The sequence below is a fragment of the Chiloscyllium plagiosum genome, unplaced genomic scaffold, assembly GCF_037043375.1.
Source record: "Chiloscyllium plagiosum isolate Xiang-an unplaced genomic scaffold, Cpla_swu_hap1 HiC_scaffold_19, whole genome shotgun sequence".
Taxonomy (NCBI): domain Eukaryota; kingdom Metazoa; phylum Chordata; class Chondrichthyes; order Orectolobiformes; family Hemiscylliidae; genus Chiloscyllium; species Chiloscyllium plagiosum.
In genome coordinates, this window is record NW_028270157.1 from 65,795,748 (window position 1) to 65,815,407 (window position 19,660).

Here is a 19,660-nt window from a genome sequence, read left to right on the forward strand (position 1 = left end):
GCCGATGCATGTAAATTAGCATCGTAAGGTTGTCACTTCAGAGGACTGTCACACAGGAGCTTGATCACCAGTGATCTCCATCTGGTGCCTTCCGCTTAATCAATCTCTGTCTCTGCATTGCACTACCAACGCAGCTGTACTGACTCTGTAGTAGTAATTCCTCCCAGACTTCGACAAGCTTGTTTTGGTATAAGAACCTAACCACAGCATCGAACATAGAACATTACAGCACAGTACAGGCTCTTCGGCCCTCAATGTTGCAGTGTCCTGTGAAACCAATCTGAAGCCCATCTAACCGACACTATACAATTTTCATCCCTATGCCTATCCAATGCCCTTAAAGTTGGTGAGTCTACTACTGTTGCAGGCAGCGTGTTTCACATCCCTACTACTCACTGAGTGAAGAAACTACCTTTGACATCTATCCTATATCTATCACCCCTCAATTTAAAGCGATGCCCCCTCGTGCTAGCCATCACCATCCGAGGAAAAAGGCTCTCACTGTCTATCCTATCTAACCCTCTTGTATGTCTCTATTAAGTCACCTGTCAACCTTTTGAGGGCTGTCCCACTTGTCTGCCCCCATTTCCTGCAGTCAGCCAATGTGGCTGCCTTGCTTGAGCAAGCTGATCAACTTAATCAGGCTTCACCCCTAACATTATAAGAATTTAACAACAAAACTTCAGACTGAATATGGTTAAACCTCTCATGAGCTGATCAACGTGGAGAGGTTCCACATCCAGATTGGAAACATGTGCACAACGAGGTGCCCTGTTATTAAGGAGCCAGGCGACTGAAGAAGTTTGCATTCACTGGGCAGAGGTTTATGAACAAAAACATCTCCCATTTGTGGGCAACAAGATTGCACCTGAGAATATAATTCTAGCAGGCTGGGATGTTAATGAGCATCATGTCATGCTCCTGAACGTAAATCAAGAGGTTGAAGGGTGTTGGGAATTTAGTAACAAAACATTAACCTTCAGCCATCAGAAAATGCAAGTTTTATGCCCTGCTCAATTAAGTCCTCCCCCAACCCCCCTTCAGACAGTCACAGGAATGTCCACCGATGTTTCCTGGAAGTCTGACTATGCTGTTGTCATTGCTGCCCTTGAGCAAGACTGGTGCAGTCACCATCTACACTATAGCTAAGAGATATCTATTGGTCCCCTACCAAAGCTGTCTTGGAAAACACCATTGTCTCCTAAGATCACTCTGGAAGGTGTCAGGACCCTCATCACTTGGTTATGATTCCTGAAGAAGGGCTTATGCCCGAAACATCGATTTTCCTGTTCCTTGGATGCTGCCTGACCTGCTGCGCTTTTCCAGCAACACATTTTCAGCTATGATTCCTGAATCACCCTCTGATAACTTATCCAGTCTTTGAGGTGTAGTTACAAATACTCTAGAGTAGGTGCAGCATCCATAGATGACTTTCCTTCTCCTAATGTTGGGCCAGTGCATCTGATTGCAGCCCTCCAGGAACTGCCCTGAAAGAAGGAAGCAGCAAAGGGTTGCATTCCAACGGCATCTTTCTTGACACTAGGATATCCCAAAGTGCTTCACAGCAATGATGAGCGTCTCAAATTAAGTCACTGTTATTGTGTAGGAAGTGCAGAGCAAGGTCTCACACATAGTAATGCAATAACCAACAGTCAACCTGACTTCATAATGTTGGTTGAGGTGTAGTTAATGGCCAGTACATGCAGGTGATTATGCCCTGCTCTGATTTGTAATTATACAATGGGATCTTTCAAGTGCAGCTGAGAGTACAGATGGTGCCCTGGTCTCACCTGTACTTTAACAGGGCATTGTATTGAAGTGTCAGCCTAGTTTTAATACAAGAGTCTCTGAAGTGGACATGGGCACACATCCTTCTCACAGCTAAGTATGCTGCACTGAGCCACGCCTGGCACACTTGACCCTGATTAAAATCTATACGCATGAATCTTGAATCCTTTCTCTACTGAAGTAGTCGAAACTCATGACAGTAGAGGCGAACTTGTATGGCAGCTGAGTTTGTAATCCAAACCCTGCGCTAGATAAGGCAATATGGAGCATGGAAGAAATTGAGTTGCTTTAAGCCTGCCATTGGAAACCAATTTATTGATTAGCTAAAAAGAGGCTGAGTAACAGGAATCTTGTGTGGTTCTGTCTCTGGAGGCTAGGTAGTCTACACAAGTTGAGAGAAACCTAAAATTAATGCACTCAACCTTCCACAGAGAAATTAATTATTTCATGTTCATTACAGCTCGGCTGTAAGTTAGCTGAAATTTCCAATGAAAACATCTTCTTATTTGTCCTTGTGTAAAGTTTTAATTAAAACTACTGATAAAATACTCAGGGATGGTGGTCACTTGTAGCAGTCAGTGGCCCTTCAACTAAATTACCTAAAGAAACGGTGCTGGTCAACTTGCTGATATAGGAATTGCTTTCAGGCAGATTGCCAGGTTGCAGTGCACTACTGACCTTCCCCTGTTTAGATGGAAACCATGGAAAGATTTCTGTTTAATGATTACTGTCACAACATTTAAACTTCAATCCAGAACAGACATAATCATCGAGGGGGACAAGATTGACAAAGATTTCACATGCCTCAGCCCTTCTGTACTGTTGGCACTCGGCCAAAGTGAACAGCAAACTAAAAACATTTTACCTGGTTTTGCAAACAAGCCAGGACCATAATTATAGCAGACTATTTTAATCAAATCCTTGCTTGTAGCTCACAGGAGGCTAAAATATTAATGAGGTGAAAATAAACAAGATAGATGAAGCAACGGGATTGACAGCAGCTGTGGGAGAACTGGGGGAACTTCCTGTTGAAGAAATGTTGGGGAGGGCCACATCCTGGTGGGAAAAGGACTGTTTTTAGACTAATTCAACAGTTGAAAATGTGCACAATTGTTTTCTTAGTAACTGGACATAGGTATCTTTTCATTCTTTGTTCTAAAATGACTCCAATGTAAAATAACAAAGGGTCATGTCAGTGATCTGGTTTGTGACTCAGTGGTGTTATGGACCACACCAAATCCCCGCAAAACATATCAAGGAGTTAGCCTAGACCCAAACTTTTATCTTATTTAAAGGCAAGTGTAAAACACTGCTTTAAAGATGACATTCAGTTGGTCAAACTTTTCAGCTTTAAGCTAAACACACAGTATTCTTACATCGAAAGAACAGTGCACACTGTAAATCAGCAACAAAAACAGAAATTGCAGGAAAAGCTCAGCAGGTCTGGGAGCATCTGTGAAGTGTAATCAGAGGGTCACCTGACCCGAAACGTTAACTCTGATTTCTCTTCACAGATGCTGCCAGGTCTGCTGAGCTTTTCCAGCAACTTCTGCTTTCGTTTCTTTATTCTTACGCCACATTTACACCAGAAACATAAAGGAAGAATTGGCGTAAACGTAATCCTATGGAAATATTTAATACAATAATATATTATTTAACTATGACTCATCAACTGTTCCAATATTGCAGAATACCATAAACACATTCTTGGCAAAGGCAAATTCAGCAAAACAGATTTCCCTCACTTGCTACTTCCTCCAGTTCAGGAAAAGGAAAACCAACAGTTGAAATCTGGCAGCAGAGAGAGAGAGAGAAAGTGTGTGTGTATGGACGTGTGTGTGTGTATGTGTGCATGTGCGCACATGCTTGATAAAGTTTGCCTGAGAGTTTGATGGAGTATATGCTTGTGAGAGGGTGTGCACACGGGTGTGAGTGTGTATGCGTGTGTGTGCCTGAGAGAGCATGTGTATGAGATAAGGTCTGCGTAAGTGTGTATGTAAGTGTGTGTGTGTGTGTGTGTGTGTGTGTGTGAGAGAGAGAGAGAGAGAAAAAGTGATTGTGTAGTGTAGTGGGGCACACACACACACACACACCATCTCTCTCCCTCACATGCGCACACACACACACATACAAGTCTATTTGCATTTGAGACTTGCATTTGTAGATACCGTCTATTTTGTTCAAGAAACACACCATCTGTAGGCAGCCAATATTTTTTATAATCCACGTGACATTTTATAAATTTCCATTTTGGCAATAGAACCAGTCTGACTCAAGATTGGAATACACACACATTTAATGTATTGTCTGAGTCATATAGTCATAGAGATGTACAGCATGGAAACAGACCCTTCGGTCCAACCCGTCCATACCGACCAGATATCTCAACACAATCTAGTCCCGCCTGCCAGCACCCGGCCCATATCCCTCCAAACCCTTCCTATTCATATACCCATCCAAATGCCTCTTAAATGTTGCAATCATACCAGCCTCCACCACTTCCTCTGGCAGCTCATTCCATACACATACCACCCTCTGTGTGAAAAAGTTGCCTTGTAGGTCTCTTTTATATCTTTCCCCTTTCGCCCGAAACCTATGCCCTCCAGTTCTGGACTCCCCGACCCCAGGGAAAAGACTGCCTATTTATCCTATCCATGCCCCTCATAATTTTGTAAACCTCTATAAGGTCACCCCTCAGTCTCCGATGCTCCAGGGAAAACAGCATCAGCCTGTTCAGTCTCTCCCTGCAGCACAGATCCTCCAACCGTGGCAACACCCTTGTAAATCTTTTCTGAACCCTTTCAAGTTTCACAACATCTTTCCGATAGGAAGGAGACCAGAATTGCATGCAATATTCTAACAGTGGTCTAACCAATGTCCTGTATAGCCGCAACATGACCTCCCAACTCCTGTACTCAATACTCTGACCAATAAAGGAAAGCATACCAAACGCCTTCTTCACTATCCTATCTACCTGCGACTCCACTTTCAAGGAGCTATGAACCTACACTCCAAGGTCTCTTTGTTCAGCAACACTCCCTAGGACCTTACCATTAAGTGTATAAATCCTGCCAAGATTTGCTTTCCCAAAATGCAGCTCCTCGCATTTATTGAATTAAACTCCATCTGCCACTTCTCAGCCCATTGGCCCACCTGGTCAAGATCCTTTTGTAATCTGAGGTAACCCTCTTCACTGTCGACTACACCTCCAATTTTGGTGTCATCTGCAAACTTACTAACTGTACCTCTTATGCTCGCATCCAAATCATTTATGTAAATGACAAAAAGTAGAGGGCCCAGCACCAATCCTTGTGGCACTCCACTGGTCACAGGCCTCCAGTCTGAAAAACAACCCTCAACCACCACCCTCTGTCTTCTACCTTTGAGCCAGTTCTGTATCCAAATGGCTAGTTCTCCCTGTATTCCATGAGATCTAACCTTGCTAATCAGTCTCCCATGGGGAATCTTGTCGAACGTCTTACTGAAGTCCATTTAGATCTCATATGCTGCTCTGCCTTCATCAATCTTCTTTGTTACTGCTTCAAAAAACTCAATCAAGTTAGTGAGACATGATTTCCCACGCACAAAAGCATGTTGACTATCCCGAATCAGTCCTTGCCTTTCCAAATACATGTACATCCTTTCCCTCAGGATTCCCTCCAACAACTTGCCCACCACCGACGTCAGGCTCACTGGTCTATAGTTCCTGGTTTGTCTTTACCACCCTTCTTAAACAGTGGCACACGTTTGCCAACCTCCAGTCTTCCAGCACCTCACCTGTGACTATCGATGATACAAATATCTCAGCAAGAGGCCCAGCAATCACTTCTCTGGCTTCCCACAGAGTTCTCGGGTACACCTGATCAGGTCCTGGGGATTTATCCACTTTTAACCGTTTCAAGACATCCAGCACTTCCTCCCCTGTAATCTGGACATTTTGCAAGATGTCACCATGTATTTCCCTACAGTCTATATCTTCCCTACAGTCTATATCTATTGCAATGACGAGAACGAGGGTAGGTCCGATCAAGGACAGTAGTGGGAGACTGTGTATTGAGTCGGAAGAGATAGGAGAGGTCTTGAACAAGTACTTCTCTTCAGTATTTACGAACGAGAGGGACCGTATTGTAGAAGAGGAGAGTGTGAAATGGACTGGTAAGCTAGAAGAGATACCTGTTAGGAAGGAAGATGTGTTGGACATTTTGAACAACTTGAGGATAGACAAGTCCCCCGGGCCTGACGGGATATATCCTAGGATTATGTGGGAAGCAAGAGAGGAAATTGCAGTACCGTTGGCAATGATCTTCTCGTCTTCACTGGCAACGGGGGTGGTACCAGGGGACTGGAGAGTAGCGAATGTTGTGTCCCTGTTCAAAAAAGGGAATAGGGATAACCCCGGGAATTACAGGCCTGTTAGTCTTACTTCTGTGGTAGGCAAAGTAATGGAAAGGGTACTGAGGGATAGGATTTATGAGTATCTGGAAAGACACTGCTTGATTAGGGACAGCCAGCACGGATTTGTGAAGGGTAGGTCTTGCCTTACAAGTCTTATTGAATTCTTCGAGGAGGTGACCAAGCATGTGGATGAGGGTAGAGCAGTGGATGTAGTGTACATGGATTTTAGTAAGGCATTTGATAAGGTTCCGCTTATGCGGAAAGTCAGGAGGCATGGGATAGAGGGAAATTTGGCCAATTGGATAGAAAACTGGCTAACCGGTCGAAGGCAGAGAGTGGTGGTAGATGGTAAATATTCAGCCTGGAGCCCAGTTACAAGTGGAGTTCCGCAGGGATCAGTTCTGGGTCCTCTGCTGTTTGTAATTTTTATTAATGACTTAGATGAGGGAGTCGAAGGGTGGGTCAGTAAATTTGCAGATGATACGAAGATAGGTGGAGTTGTGGACAGTGAGGAGGGCTGTTGTCGGCTGCAGAGGGACTTAGATATGATGCAGAGCTGGGCTGAGGAGTGGCAGTGTGAGGTTGTCCATTTTGGAAGAACAAATAAGAATGCGGAATACAGGGTTAATGGTAGGGTTCTAAGTCAGGTGGAGGAACAGAGGGATCTTGGGGTCTATGTACATAGATCTTTGAAAGTTGCCACTCAGGTGGATAGAGCTTGTAAGAAGGCCTATGGAGTATTATCGTTCATTAGCAGAGGGATTGAATTCAAGAGTCGTGAAGTGATGTTGCAGCTGTACAGGACTTTGGTTAGGCCACAGTTGGAGTACTGTGTGCAGTTCTGGTCGCCTCACTTTAGGAAAGATGTGGAAGCTGTGGAGAGGGTGCAGAGGAGATTTACCAGGATGTTGCCTGGAATGGAGAGGAAGTCGTACGAGGATAGGTTGAGAGTTCTCGGCCTTTTCTCGTTGGAACGGCGAAGGATGAGGGGTGACTTGATAGAGGTTTATAAGATGATCAGAGGAATAGATAGAGTAGACAGTCAGAAACTTTTTCCCCGGGTACAACAGAGTGTTACAAGGGGACATAAATTTAAGGTGAAGGGTGGAAGGTATAGGGGAGATGTCAGGGGTGGGTTCTTTACCCAGAGAGTGGTGGGGGCATGGAATGCGCTGCCCGTGGGAGTGGTAGAGTCGGATTCATTGGCGACCTTTAAGCGGCATTTGGATAGGTACATGGATGGGTACTTAATCTAGGTTAGAAGTTCGGCACAACATCGTGGGCCGAAGGGCCTGTTCTGTGCTGTATTGTTCTATGTTCTATGTTCTTCCATATCCTTTTCCACAGTAAATACTGATGCAAAATATTCATTTCGTATCTCCCCCATTTTCTGTGGCTCCACACAAAGGCTGCCTTGCTGATCTTTGAGGGGTCCTATTCTGTCCCTAGTTACCCTTTTGTCCTTAGTATATTTGTAAAAACCCTTTGGATTCTCCTTAATTCTATTTGCCAAAGCTATCTCATGTCCCCGTTTTGCCCTCCTGATTTCCCTCTTAAGTATACTCCTACTTTCTTTATACTCTTCTCAGGATTCACTCGATCTATCCTGTCTGTACCTGACATATGCTTCCTTCTTTTTCTTAACCAAACACTCAATTTCTTTAGTCATCCAGCATTCCCTATACCTACCAGCCTTCCCTTTCACCCTGACAGGAATATACTTTCTCTGGATTCTTGTTATCTCATTTCTGAAGGCTTCCCATTTTCCAGCTGCCCCCTTACCTGCGAACATGTGCCTCCAATCAGCTTTCGAAAGTTCTTGCCTAATACCGTCAAAATTGGCCTTTCTCCAATTTAGAACTTCAACTTTTAGATCTGGTCTATCCTTTTCCATCACTATTTTGACGCGAATAGAATTATGGTCACTGGCCCCAAAGTGCTCCCCCACTGACACCTTAGTCACCTGCCCTGCCTTATTTCCCAAGAGTAGGTCAAGTTTTGCACCTTCTCTATTAGGTACATCCACATACTGAATCAGAAAATTGTCTTGTACACACTTAAGAAATTCCTCTCCATCTAAACCTTTAACACTATGGCAGTCCCAGTCAATGTTTGGAAAGTTAAAATCCCTTACCATAACCACCCTATTATTCTTACAGATAGCTGAGATCTCCTTACAAGTTTGTTTCTCAATTTCCCTCTGCTGTGTATAATACAATCCCAATAAGGTGATCATCCCTTTCTTATTTCTCAGTTCCACCCAAATAGCTTCACTTTTTAAAAATAAAACCTTAAGTTATCTCAGGACTGTGACTTGAAAGAAGTTCTGGGATTTACATATTAATGAATTGAAAACTGCAACCCATTCTAAAAGGTGAAAGCCTTAACAGCAATCTCAGTTTGTTCAATATATTCCATCAGTGTATGACACGATGATCGCTTGCTGTAAATTCTATGTGCTATGTTCCTACTCCACTAGTTACCTGATGAAGGACCAGTGCTCTGAAAGCTAGTGCTTCCAAATAAACCTGTTGGACTATAACCTGGTGTGTAACTTTTAACTTTGTCCACCCCAGTCCAACACCGGCACCTCCACATCATGGCCAAACCTGATATGCTGAGTTGATCACTTCTCTACAATTGATCTTTCCCTGTTGACCTACAGAAAGGCAATAAAATCAGTCACGGCTCTTGATCACTACCCAGGGATCTCAACATGTATGGACCTGATACACAGGACAGAAATGACTGACTGGAGTTCAATGTTCACTGCAGAGTGGTAGACTGTGGATTCCTCTCTGGGCCAGACTAACAATCAATATTCAATAGGCTTACAGGAGATCTCCTATGCAGAGGCAGGATAGAAACCTGAGCAGTAATTATTTTTAACCAACAGAGCTCACAGTACCGGATCCAAAACACACCCTGAAAATTATGGTTTGGTGCTTTGCAGTGCATTTACAGTCATCTGAACAGTATATGAAACATCATATTCTGAGTTGCACATGGATGTGAGTGTGGGGGGGGGGGTGTATGTGTGTGTGCCTGAGAGAGCGTGTGTGTAAGATAAGGTCTGCATGAGTGTGTATGTAAGAGCTGAAAATGTGTTGCTAGAGAAGCGTAGCAGGTCAGGCAGCATCCAGGGAACAGGAGAATCGACGTTTCGGGCATAAGCCCTTCTTCAGGAATGAGGAAAGTTTGCCCAGCAGGCTAAGATAAAAGGTAGGGAGGAGGGACTTGGGGGAGGGGCGTCGGAAATGTGATAGGTGGAAAGAGGTCAAGGTGAGGGTGATAGGTCAGACTGGGGTGGGGGTGGAGAGGTCAGTAAGAAGATTGCAGGTTAGGAAGGCGGTGCTGAATTCGATGGATTTGACTGAGACAAGGTGGGGGGAGGGGATGTGTATGTAAGAGAGAGAGAGAGAGAGAGTGTATATGTGTGTGTGTGAGTGAGTGAGTGAGTGAGAGAGAGAGAGAGAGAGAGAGATTGTGTAGTGTAGTGTAGTGGGGTCACCTGTAACTTGAAAGGTCTCATGAACTCACTCACGCCCACAGCCTATCCAAATTGAGGATCTCACAGTGGGGGAGGCAAACCTAGACATATGTGTTTGTCTGTGGCCATCATCCATTTCTGAAGGATTAATTATATGGCTTTATTTAAAATGAAATTTTGCAACCCAAGCAGGAACATTTAATTTAATCAGCTTGGAAGTGAGAATGTGTTCACTCTGCAAGTCTTAATGATCTCAGATAAAATTTGACGTTTGTGGGTCACTTACGAAGCATTCCTCCTGTTGTGTTACATTTTAACTCAGTACCCTCATAGGTCAAAGCATACCCTCAAGGTCAGAGCTACCTTATTTAGAGCAGACTTGCTTTCTTTTGGACTTATAGATAAGTGTTTGACGGATGAAGACAAAAAGTGGTAGAGAAACTCAGCAGGTCTGGTTGTATTTGGAAGGAGAAACAAAGTTAATATTTTGAGTGCAATGTGACTCCTATAGCTCAACAGTGGTATTGTTGCTTCTAAATCAGAAAGTGGTGGATTCAAGACCCACTCCAGAGACTTCAGCACAAATCTTGGCTGACAGTCCAGTGCAACAGTGAGGAAGGGCTGCACAACCTTTCAGATGAAACAGGGAACCACAGACAGCTCTCATTTGCAGGTAGATGATGCTGCAACAGGGTTTTTAATGGAATGGAGCACTTCTCTCTTTTGTGCCCTGGCTGACATTCAGCCCTCACCCAACATCGCTAAAACAGATTTAGCAGATCATTATCACATTGTTGTTCAGGAGAACATGGTGCGCACAATGATTGGTTACATTTCCTGAATTACACCAGTGACTGCATTTCATAACAAAACTTAATTGACTGTCAAACACATTGAGGAGAAAGTGAGGTCTGCAGATACTGGAGATCAGAGCTGAAAATGTGTTGCTGGAAAAGCGCAGCAGGTCAGGCAGCATCCCTGTTCCCTGGATGCTGCCTGACCTGCTGCGCTTTTCCAGCAACACATTTTCAGCTGTCAAACACATTGGGATAGCTGAGGTCAGGAAATGCTCAAGTTGCAGTTTGATTTTCTGTGAAGTTTTACAGAACGTTAATGCTTGTCCACAGAAATGAAGGCCAGTTGACTTCCCATCTTACCTGTGATCACTGCCTCTGTACTGACTGGGACGAGGCTGACAGTGTGGACAGTGTCGGGGCTCCCAATGCTGTAGTAGCTCAGACTGCAGCCCCTCAGAGCACTCACACTCCCAAGAGGGACCCAGGAGATCACAGCACTGGTGGTGGAGATGGAGGTCAAATTCAGAGATTCTGGAATCATTTTCAAAGAGAAAAACATTAAATTAAAGACACATTGACCTCGAAATCAGTGAAGGAAAGACAATTTTTACTGATGAGTGTAAGGTAAAATTGTTATTCGCTAGATCACCTTTAAGACGATTAAGAAGGAAACTGAAGTGAATTTGAAATTTAATTCAGCCCTTTCTTGAAGGTCTAACTTTCAGGCCTCTTTCCACAGCCTCACAAGAGCAGCTATCCTTCTTGTGGAATTTTTTTTCACTCACAGGCCGTGGGCATCACTGGCAAGGCCAGCATTTCTTGCCCACCCCTCACTGTCCTTGCTTTCTTGAACCACTGCAGTCCAATGTGCTGTTGACAGACATACAATGCTGTTTGGAAGGGAATTCCAGGATTTTGACCCAGGGACTGCAAAGGATCAATGATGTATTTCCAAGTCAGGATTGCGAGTGGCTTGGAGGGGAACTTGTAGGTGGTCATGTTCCCATATATGTGCTGCCCTTATCTTCCTTGATGAAAATGGTCATGGGTTTGGAAGGTGCTGTCTAAGGAGCCTTAGTGAATTTCTGCAGTGCATCTAGTAGATAGTACACACTGCTACTGGTGTGCATTGTTGTGGAGGCAGATGTTTGTGGATGTGATGCCAATCGAGTGAGCTGCTTCCTCCTGGATGATGTCAAGCTTCTTGAGTTTTGTTGGATTGCATCCACCCAAGTGGGGAATATTCTATCACACTCCTGACTTGTGCCTTGTAGATGGAGGACAGGGTTTGGAGAGTCAGAATGTGAGCTACTTGTTGCAGGGTTCTTACTCTTTGATCTGCTCTTGTGGCCAGTGTATTTAATAGCTAATCCAATCCAGGTTTTGGTTAATAGTAACTCCTAGAATGTGATTAGTGGGTTTGGAGGGAATCAGTGATGGTGAGGCCATTGAATGTCAAGTGATGATGGTTAGATTTTCTCTTGGGGAGATGGTCATTGCTTAGTACTTCTGTGGCATAATGATCTCACTGTATTTGGACATGGACTGTGGGACAGTTTAGATGGTTATACTCTGCAGGTGAGGTGTAGGAGACACAGATAGAGAGACAGACTGACAGAGAGAGAGAGAGAGACAGAGAGAGAGAGAGAGAAGACAGAGAGAGTGACAGTGAGGGAGAGACAGAGCGAGAGACAGAGCTAGAGAAAGAACTAGAGAAAGAGAGAGAGACAGAGAGAGAAAGACTCGGTGAGTTGAAGAAAGGATGCCCATAGGTTAAGGCACATTGTAAGTAATAGTGGCAGACTTTCAAAAAACAAGAGCTGATTACTCAATTCCCACTTCCCAATTCCATCCTGGATTAGCAATGAATCCCCAAAACCTAAAAGGGCATCTGAACCATCAAAGCATGATTGAAGAGGAATGACGATTGTCCAAGTGACTTCGAAAATTGCAGGTCTACTCCATTATAATGTGAGTTGGCACTATCCGAATGTTGAATGTGCAGTAAGTTACAAAGTGTCACACCAAATATTATTTCCAAGGTCTGGAATTATCTAAGAGTTCAACAATGAGTGTAGGTCATTGAAAGAAAAAAAAGAGATTGAGAGCTCTACAAGGACCTGAACCAAGATGGTGGAAGGAGAAATGGTGTTAGCAAGTGCCCAAGGGAGAGAAGGGATAAAATTCAAGATAGTTGATAATCAACAGAGATCATATTTGGAATATGCTTCAGAAGGTACTGTACACAAAACAGGAAAAATCTTACTTATAATTATAAAGACAACAGTCAGTCATATATTTCCATGAATCAGACATTGAGTCAGAATAAAGAATGAAGCAGAAATTACCAATCTCAATGAAGACCATCTAAATCAACATAAAGAAGGTTATATGGAGAATACTGATCGTCCAAGTGTGGCCAGAACACAATCAGAGGAAGTTGTGTGTGGAAGTAGTAGGAACTTGGCATACTGCTGCATGATGGGATACTTGACAAAGGTAACAGGTGACTTGGCTCTCAGGCTTGCAGCAATAGTGGAAGAATACTGGTGGATATAAAGGCTGAGGTTGTGTATTTATAGTTTGATGATATATAGGCAGTATATCTTAAGCTCGTTAGTTTCTCTGTCCTTAAGCAACATCAGGAACAAAGAGAGTAGCTGCACTGTGCCCATCTTTATCTTGAATTATTGTTTTCAACATTACTTGAGTGCAGAATGTGATCTAAGTCAAAACAAGTGAAGTTGTTTGTATCATTGTATAAATGTAGGCTGACTGTTCAGCTCGGGAGAGTGCTGTGGGGACAGTAAAGACTGTGGCAGCGTCGCCGAGAATTCACAAAAAATAAAGCTTCTTGAAACAAGACTTGAAGTTTCAGACTAAGAACTTCCTCCACATGGTGAATCCTTCGGACAGATTAACATATTACTCCATTAAAGAAAGTGAGGAGGCAGAACTCGAGTACTCTCAACATGAGTATGAAAGAAATCCAAGATTTGGGGCTAGGTATAGTATTGGAGTTTATGTCTGGGTCTGTGTGAATAGAGAGGAGAAAGCGAGGTCTGTAGATTCTGGAGATCAGAGTCGAGAATGTGTCGCTGGAAAAGTACAGCAGGTCAGGCAGCATCCAAGGAGCCCTACATCAGGAATTCTGCTTCCTGCGCCGATTCTCCTGCTCCTTGGATGCTGCCTGACCTGTTGTGCTTTTCCAGCACCACACTCTCCACTCTGTGTGAATAGAACCTCCCACAATGATGAGCTATTAGAATATATAACTGAGATACTTGAAGGGAGCATGAAAAACGCTTCAGCACTGTCACACTTAGCCATGTGAAGTTGTATATAGTTCATTAATATGTAATAAACCAGTTGCTCAACATACCAAGGGCTCTAATCAAGGTGAAGTTAGGTGAACCAACTTACAATGAATATTTTCTGATTTGACTCTTGAGCAGCCTGAATTGAATTTTAAGTTGATAGTCCCTTGTACCTTTATTATTGCTTAATCTCTCATACTCAAGGGAATACCTCATTAGATTAGATTAGATTACTTACAGGCCCAACAAGTCCACACCGACCCGCCGAAGCGCAACCCACGCAGACACATTCCCCTACATTTACCCCTTCACCTAACACTATGGGCAATTTGGCATGGCCAGTTCACCTAACCTGCACATTTTTTTTGGATAGTGGGAGGAAGCCCACGCAGACACGGGGAGAATGTGCAAACTCCACACAGACAGTCGCCGGAGGCGGGAATTGAACCCGGGTCTCTGGCACTGTGAGGCAACAGTGCTAACCACTGAGCCACCATGCCACCCACCGTACCTTTTTGCAATCTCCTGGTTTCAAGCTCAGTTTGTGCAACCTAGCATTATAACTTAATGGTCAAAACGCAACCTTAGTGTCTGTTACATAACTCTCTACATTTTGTACTCTGGTCTCCTTAAGATAAAGGTTAATATTAGATGTGTTGTGATGCATTTTGCAGCTGACCACTATCAGTGATTTGGTACCTCAACCTTCGTCATGCTGCTTAGTTCCTAGATTTCCACAAGTTAATTTTCTTAAAGAATTTGCCGCACTCAGTCAAAGTGCCTTTGTGTTGTGACTCTATATCACAGTCTGTGCTCTACCAATCTATTTAATGGCCTGAGGGGAGCTTCTACAAAGTTTTTATTGCCCTTTTTCCAAAATGAATCTCAAAGTACTTAACAGTGATTATGTGCCCTTTCATTCTGTAGCATAAAGATTTCTCTCAACCAGAAATGAAATGGCTGTAGCCCAGGGTGGCTAGAGACAGATGGGTGAAAATACTTGTTTGACCTGGTCACTTGGTTTAAAGTTTAACGACAGATTTTCCCTTTGAGAGGAATGACTAAATATCTCAGAATCAGAGCCTTCCTTGGAATAAGCTTTATACGGTTCCACTATTTTAGGAATCATCACGTTATGGACGTTATTCAATTTGTTTTTGACACTGATAACTCCACATCATCCCCATTTCTCACCAAATTTCTAACAATCAGTGGTTAGAATTGGTACAGAAAACACTGTTTTATCAATGAGCTGATTCCACATCACTATGACCTTGTGTGACATCAGTGGGAATTATTCTGTCTGTGAAGATCATTAGTATTGGTATTGACTAGTTCAGCAACCAGGAGTCCACTCATTCCTCTCAGCATCTTCAATCTTGAGGCAAAGGTTCCTTCAGTCTCCTCCCCCGTGTCATCTAAGTATTGAAGAGCATCCAAAGGAGATTGCTCTGACAAAACAGCTGCCCCTTGACTCTATTAACTGCCAGTCCTGAAGACAACTGTTACTGAGCTATGTTGTACAGTCCAATTCTGCTTTCCATTGAATACTGGCCTAAATTATGGTGAGTTGTTTGACAATCCACAGTTTATGAAACATTGAAGGAGAGGTTTGGAAAAAAAAATACTCACCAGAGTAGGTCCTGAAGGTAAAAGGCTGAGTGGTCACCAGGCCATCAGAGGAGGTGTTTACCTGGATCACAGTGGTACACAGTGATAGGGAGCCCAGACCTGGAATTTCAGTCACATTAGTCACCGAAGCTATATACAAAACATGCGAAAAGTAACTTCCATTAATACCCCTCGGAGTCTCTCATGTATCTAAGTGATGGAATCCACTTCAAAGGAGGGTTGAGCCAGATTTGGAAGATCCAATGATCAAACCCTGCTCGTCTGGATTAGTTTATATCCTGTTAAACCTGAGCCCATTGTAAACTCTACTGCCACATCCAAACACTCCCATTCACATTTCACCCCCGTAACTGTTGATCTATCTAGTAATTATTCAATTTTAAAATTCTTGCCCTTGTTTGTAATGCCTCTTTGGTCTTGCCATACCTCTATCTCCAAATTCGTCTCCTGCCCACAACTTTGAGATAACAAGCAAAAGAAAAAGCAAAAAAATTACAGCATGGAAACAGGCCCTTCAGCCTACCAAGCCAGATCCAGATCCTCTATCTAAACCTGTTGCCTATTTTCCAAGGATCTGTTTCCCTCTGCTCCCTGCCATTCATGTATCTGTCTAGATACATCTTAAATGACGCTATCGTGCCCGCCTCACCACCTCTGCTGGCAATGTGTTTCAGGCACCCACCATCCTCTGTGTAAAGACCTTTCCATGCATATCTCCCTTCAACATTTCCCCTCTCATCTTGAACTTGTGACCCCTAGTAATTGAGTCCTCCACTCTGGGGGAAAAAGCTTCTTGCTATCCACCCTGTCTATACATCCCATGATTTTGTAGACCTCAATCAGGTTCCCCTCAACCTCCGTCTTTCTAATGAAAATAATCCTAATCTACTCAACATCTCTTCATAGCTAGTGCTCCCCATACTGGACAACATCCTGATGAACCTCGTCTGCACCTTCTCCAAAGCATCCACATCCTTTTGGTAATGTGGTGACAAGAACTGTACGCAGTATTCCAAATGTGGCAGAACCAATGTCCTACACAACTTTAACATGACCTGTTAACTCTTGTGCTCAATACTCTGTCTGATGAGGGAAAGCATGCCATATGCCTTCTTGGCCACTCTATCGACCTGCGATGCTACCTTCAGGGAACAATGGACCTGAACACCCAGATCTCTCTGTGCATCAAAACATCCATGCTCCTCCACATCTGGCCTCTTGAGTATTTTCCATTTTAATTGCCCCATCTTTGGTGGCTGTGCTGTCAGCTGCCCAGGCTTCAGCATTAGGACCTCCTTGCTGTGACTCCTAGGGTGTCCCTGCTCCTTTAAACACCCCGTAGTTACACCTCTTTGACTAACATACTTCATTTTACCACTTGTCTTAACATTGTCTTCTCTGTCTTAGTGTCAAAGTTTCTTTGCTAACACTCTAGGGAAACACTTGGACATTTTACTGTTATCAGTGCCACATAAACATTTTATCATCTTACAAATGCAATAGAAGTTTTTTGTTGAGTTAGCCAATCTCAGTGCAAATTTGTGAACGCCATCCTGATTCCATTGAGATGGTTGTCAAATATCTCAAGGTTAGGATTTGCCTCAGCTTACTGAAATGTTAAATGACTGTAGCCAGTGGAATAATACTCTGGACAGAGGTCTCAAATGACAAAGAAACCAGACCTCGGTACCTTAGGACACTGTTCAGTGCATGTCACTGAAGTAGGTGTACAATACCCATGACTTCCTGCTGTAGTCCTCTCAGGTTCTGTAAACTGGATTTGAAGTTTCAGCTAAAGTTCTGTACTTCCTCCCAACTCAGTGCCCCCATCCCTGTTTCCAGTCTGCATGAAGACCGATGGGTCATGTTCATCAGTACTGGCTCACATGAACAGAACCCATGTAAACTTTGCAAAATGCACTATCTGCACTCAGGGTCAATGGACACAGTCTGGATACTGGAAGCAGATGGGAGTCTGACCCCAGTAAAAGTTTTGGAATTGAAAGAAGTAGAAAAAAGGCAAAACTTGGAAAATTACAACTTATAATCACATTATTAACAATGATAATAGCAGGATTCGTAGACCAGGTTATTGCTGCTTCTTTGTTGAAAGAGGTTTAAGGATAGAGAAGACACGGTGAGATCAGAAATACATACCAGTTAAAACTAAACTGGTGGTGTTTCCAGGTTGGTGAGTTTGTAGCTGGATGATCCCGTTGGTGTGGTTTGTGCAGTTTGTGTTAACTTGGTAGTTGAGAATCTCAGTTCCGGGTATTGGGACGACTGTCCATCTCAGTGTGACATTGGGTCCTGTGACACTGGCTGTTACAGCTTGTACCATGTTCCTGAGCTCTAGGGAAGAAGTGGAGAGGTAGACAGCATGTTAATATTCAATCATTACTGCAAAGGAAGAGTGCGCACAGCTAGAACAGAGATTGATCATGAATGATTAATGTACTGATAGTATCACAAGAGAACAGGGTGTTTTTGGAATTAGCAAGATCTCCTTGATAAGTTCCTCAGACACAAATAATGTAACTTGCAGCTAGCATACAGGTGCTAGTGAGCTGAGATTTAAAATATAACATGTTTCTTTAATATTGACCAAAAAAAACAAGACTTCTGGATTGTTCTGCTGGATTGTGGGCAGCACGGTGGCACAGTGGTTAGCACTGCTGCCTCACAGCGCCAGAGAGCCGGGTTCATTTCCCGCCTCAGGGACTGACTGTGTGGAGTTTGCACATTCTCCCCGTGTCTGTGTGGGTTTCCTCCGGGTGTTCCGGTTTCCTCCTACAGTCCAAAGATGTGCAGGTCAGGTGAATTGGCCATTCTAAATTGTCCGTAGTGTTAGGTAAGGAGTAAATGTAGGGGTATGGGTGGGTTGAGCTTCGGCGGGTCGATGTGGACTTGTTGGGCCGAAGGGCCTGTTTCCACACTGTAAGTAATCTATCTATAGAGAGGATCCTTTATAAATCTATCATGCATATTTAATTCTGTAACATGGATTCAAGCATTGAGTCTTGAACCATGAGTAGGCAGTTCAGTGACATTGAGTGGTCAATTCTTTAAGTGGACTTGAACCCTTGACCTCCTGATTCAGAGCTCAATGAGCTAGTGACTGAGCCAAGCTCCCACACCAGGATCCAGGCTCCATGCAAACTCCAGGGTTCAGCTGCAGCTCCATCAGGCTCCAAACACAAACCGGGACAGTATAAAAACTGGCTTCAGTGGAGAGAAATGCATGTGGTGGGACTGCCTTACCGTAACACCTGGGACCTGATCTCCTCCAGCCTGGTTTGCAGCTACATACCAGGGACCCGGTGCTGTCTCTGTGACAAACTGCATTGACGTCACAACTCAGGTTCAGGCACAGACGGGGCACTGCAAAACCAAGGGCACACCGGAATATTAATGTGTTCACACAGTGCAAGGGCGAGTTAGAGAAAGTCTGGGCAAGACTTTCCCTTCCCCCTTCCATTACAAACACAAATTCATTTAAGGAAGACTCCACATTGTCAAAATCCATGATGGAGACAATCCTGACTTTTCGCCAATGATATAAAACAGACTCCATCGGTTCAGCCACATACATCATTTCAGTCAATGAGAGAATACTTCTCATTTTCAACGTACAATGGACAGTTGATTGGACATCACTCAAGGTCAGTATGCCACTCCACAGCTTTCAGTAAGATATGCGGCTGTATGAAGACTTCAGCTATTTGGGGCTTTGTGGAAGTAGAACAGTAGTTATCCTAGCAAATGGTTCAAGTCTCAGGGAAGTTATCTTTGTGTGATCCCTCAACCCCTCCCTCACATCCATTAGGTGCAGGGTTCTATAGTGATGCTGCAATGTAACATTAGGATCCAGTTAATGAAATAAAACACAAACACAGAAGACTGGCTCCTTATCTCTGTGTTTTATGGGAATACGGTTTCTTAACCCAAAGACTTGTGGACTTGTGGATCTATACCTTTGTGAATATACAATTTGCTGTTGCAGAAATGTCACACTGTCTAAATGCCCAGCAAAGTGGGCTACTTAGACAAAGAGAGAGACCTGTTTTCCCAAACACCAGTTTTCACTGTCTTTCCTCACTGTATCATTGAAATGTACTGCGCGGGAAGGAAGAATTCACCCCACTGTGTTATTTGCTTAACATAATCTGAGGCATTATGGGTCAGTCTCTCTGTGTTCACTGAATATTCTAGGCACAACATTCAACTGATGTTTATGTTCT

The 19,660-nt window shown here is 43.6% G+C and overlaps 1 protein-coding gene across 1 annotated transcript in view; it reads right to left on the reverse strand.

Annotated features, from left to right (window-relative positions):
- Positions 1-19,660, reverse strand: part of LOC122559483 (uncharacterized) — a 183,730-nt gene that overhangs the window by 142,295 nt on the left and 21,775 nt on the right. The window contains exons 8-11 of the mRNA XM_087996932.1: positions 18,681-18,800; positions 17,577-17,771; positions 15,420-15,518; positions 10,831-11,001 (exon numbers count right to left, since the gene is read on the reverse strand). Coding sequence (XP_087853058.1) covers positions 10,831-11,001; positions 15,420-15,518; positions 17,577-17,771; positions 18,681-18,800 — 585 coding nt within the window. The remainder of the gene's footprint in view (positions 1-10,830; positions 11,002-15,419; positions 15,519-17,576; positions 17,772-18,680; positions 18,801-19,660) is intronic.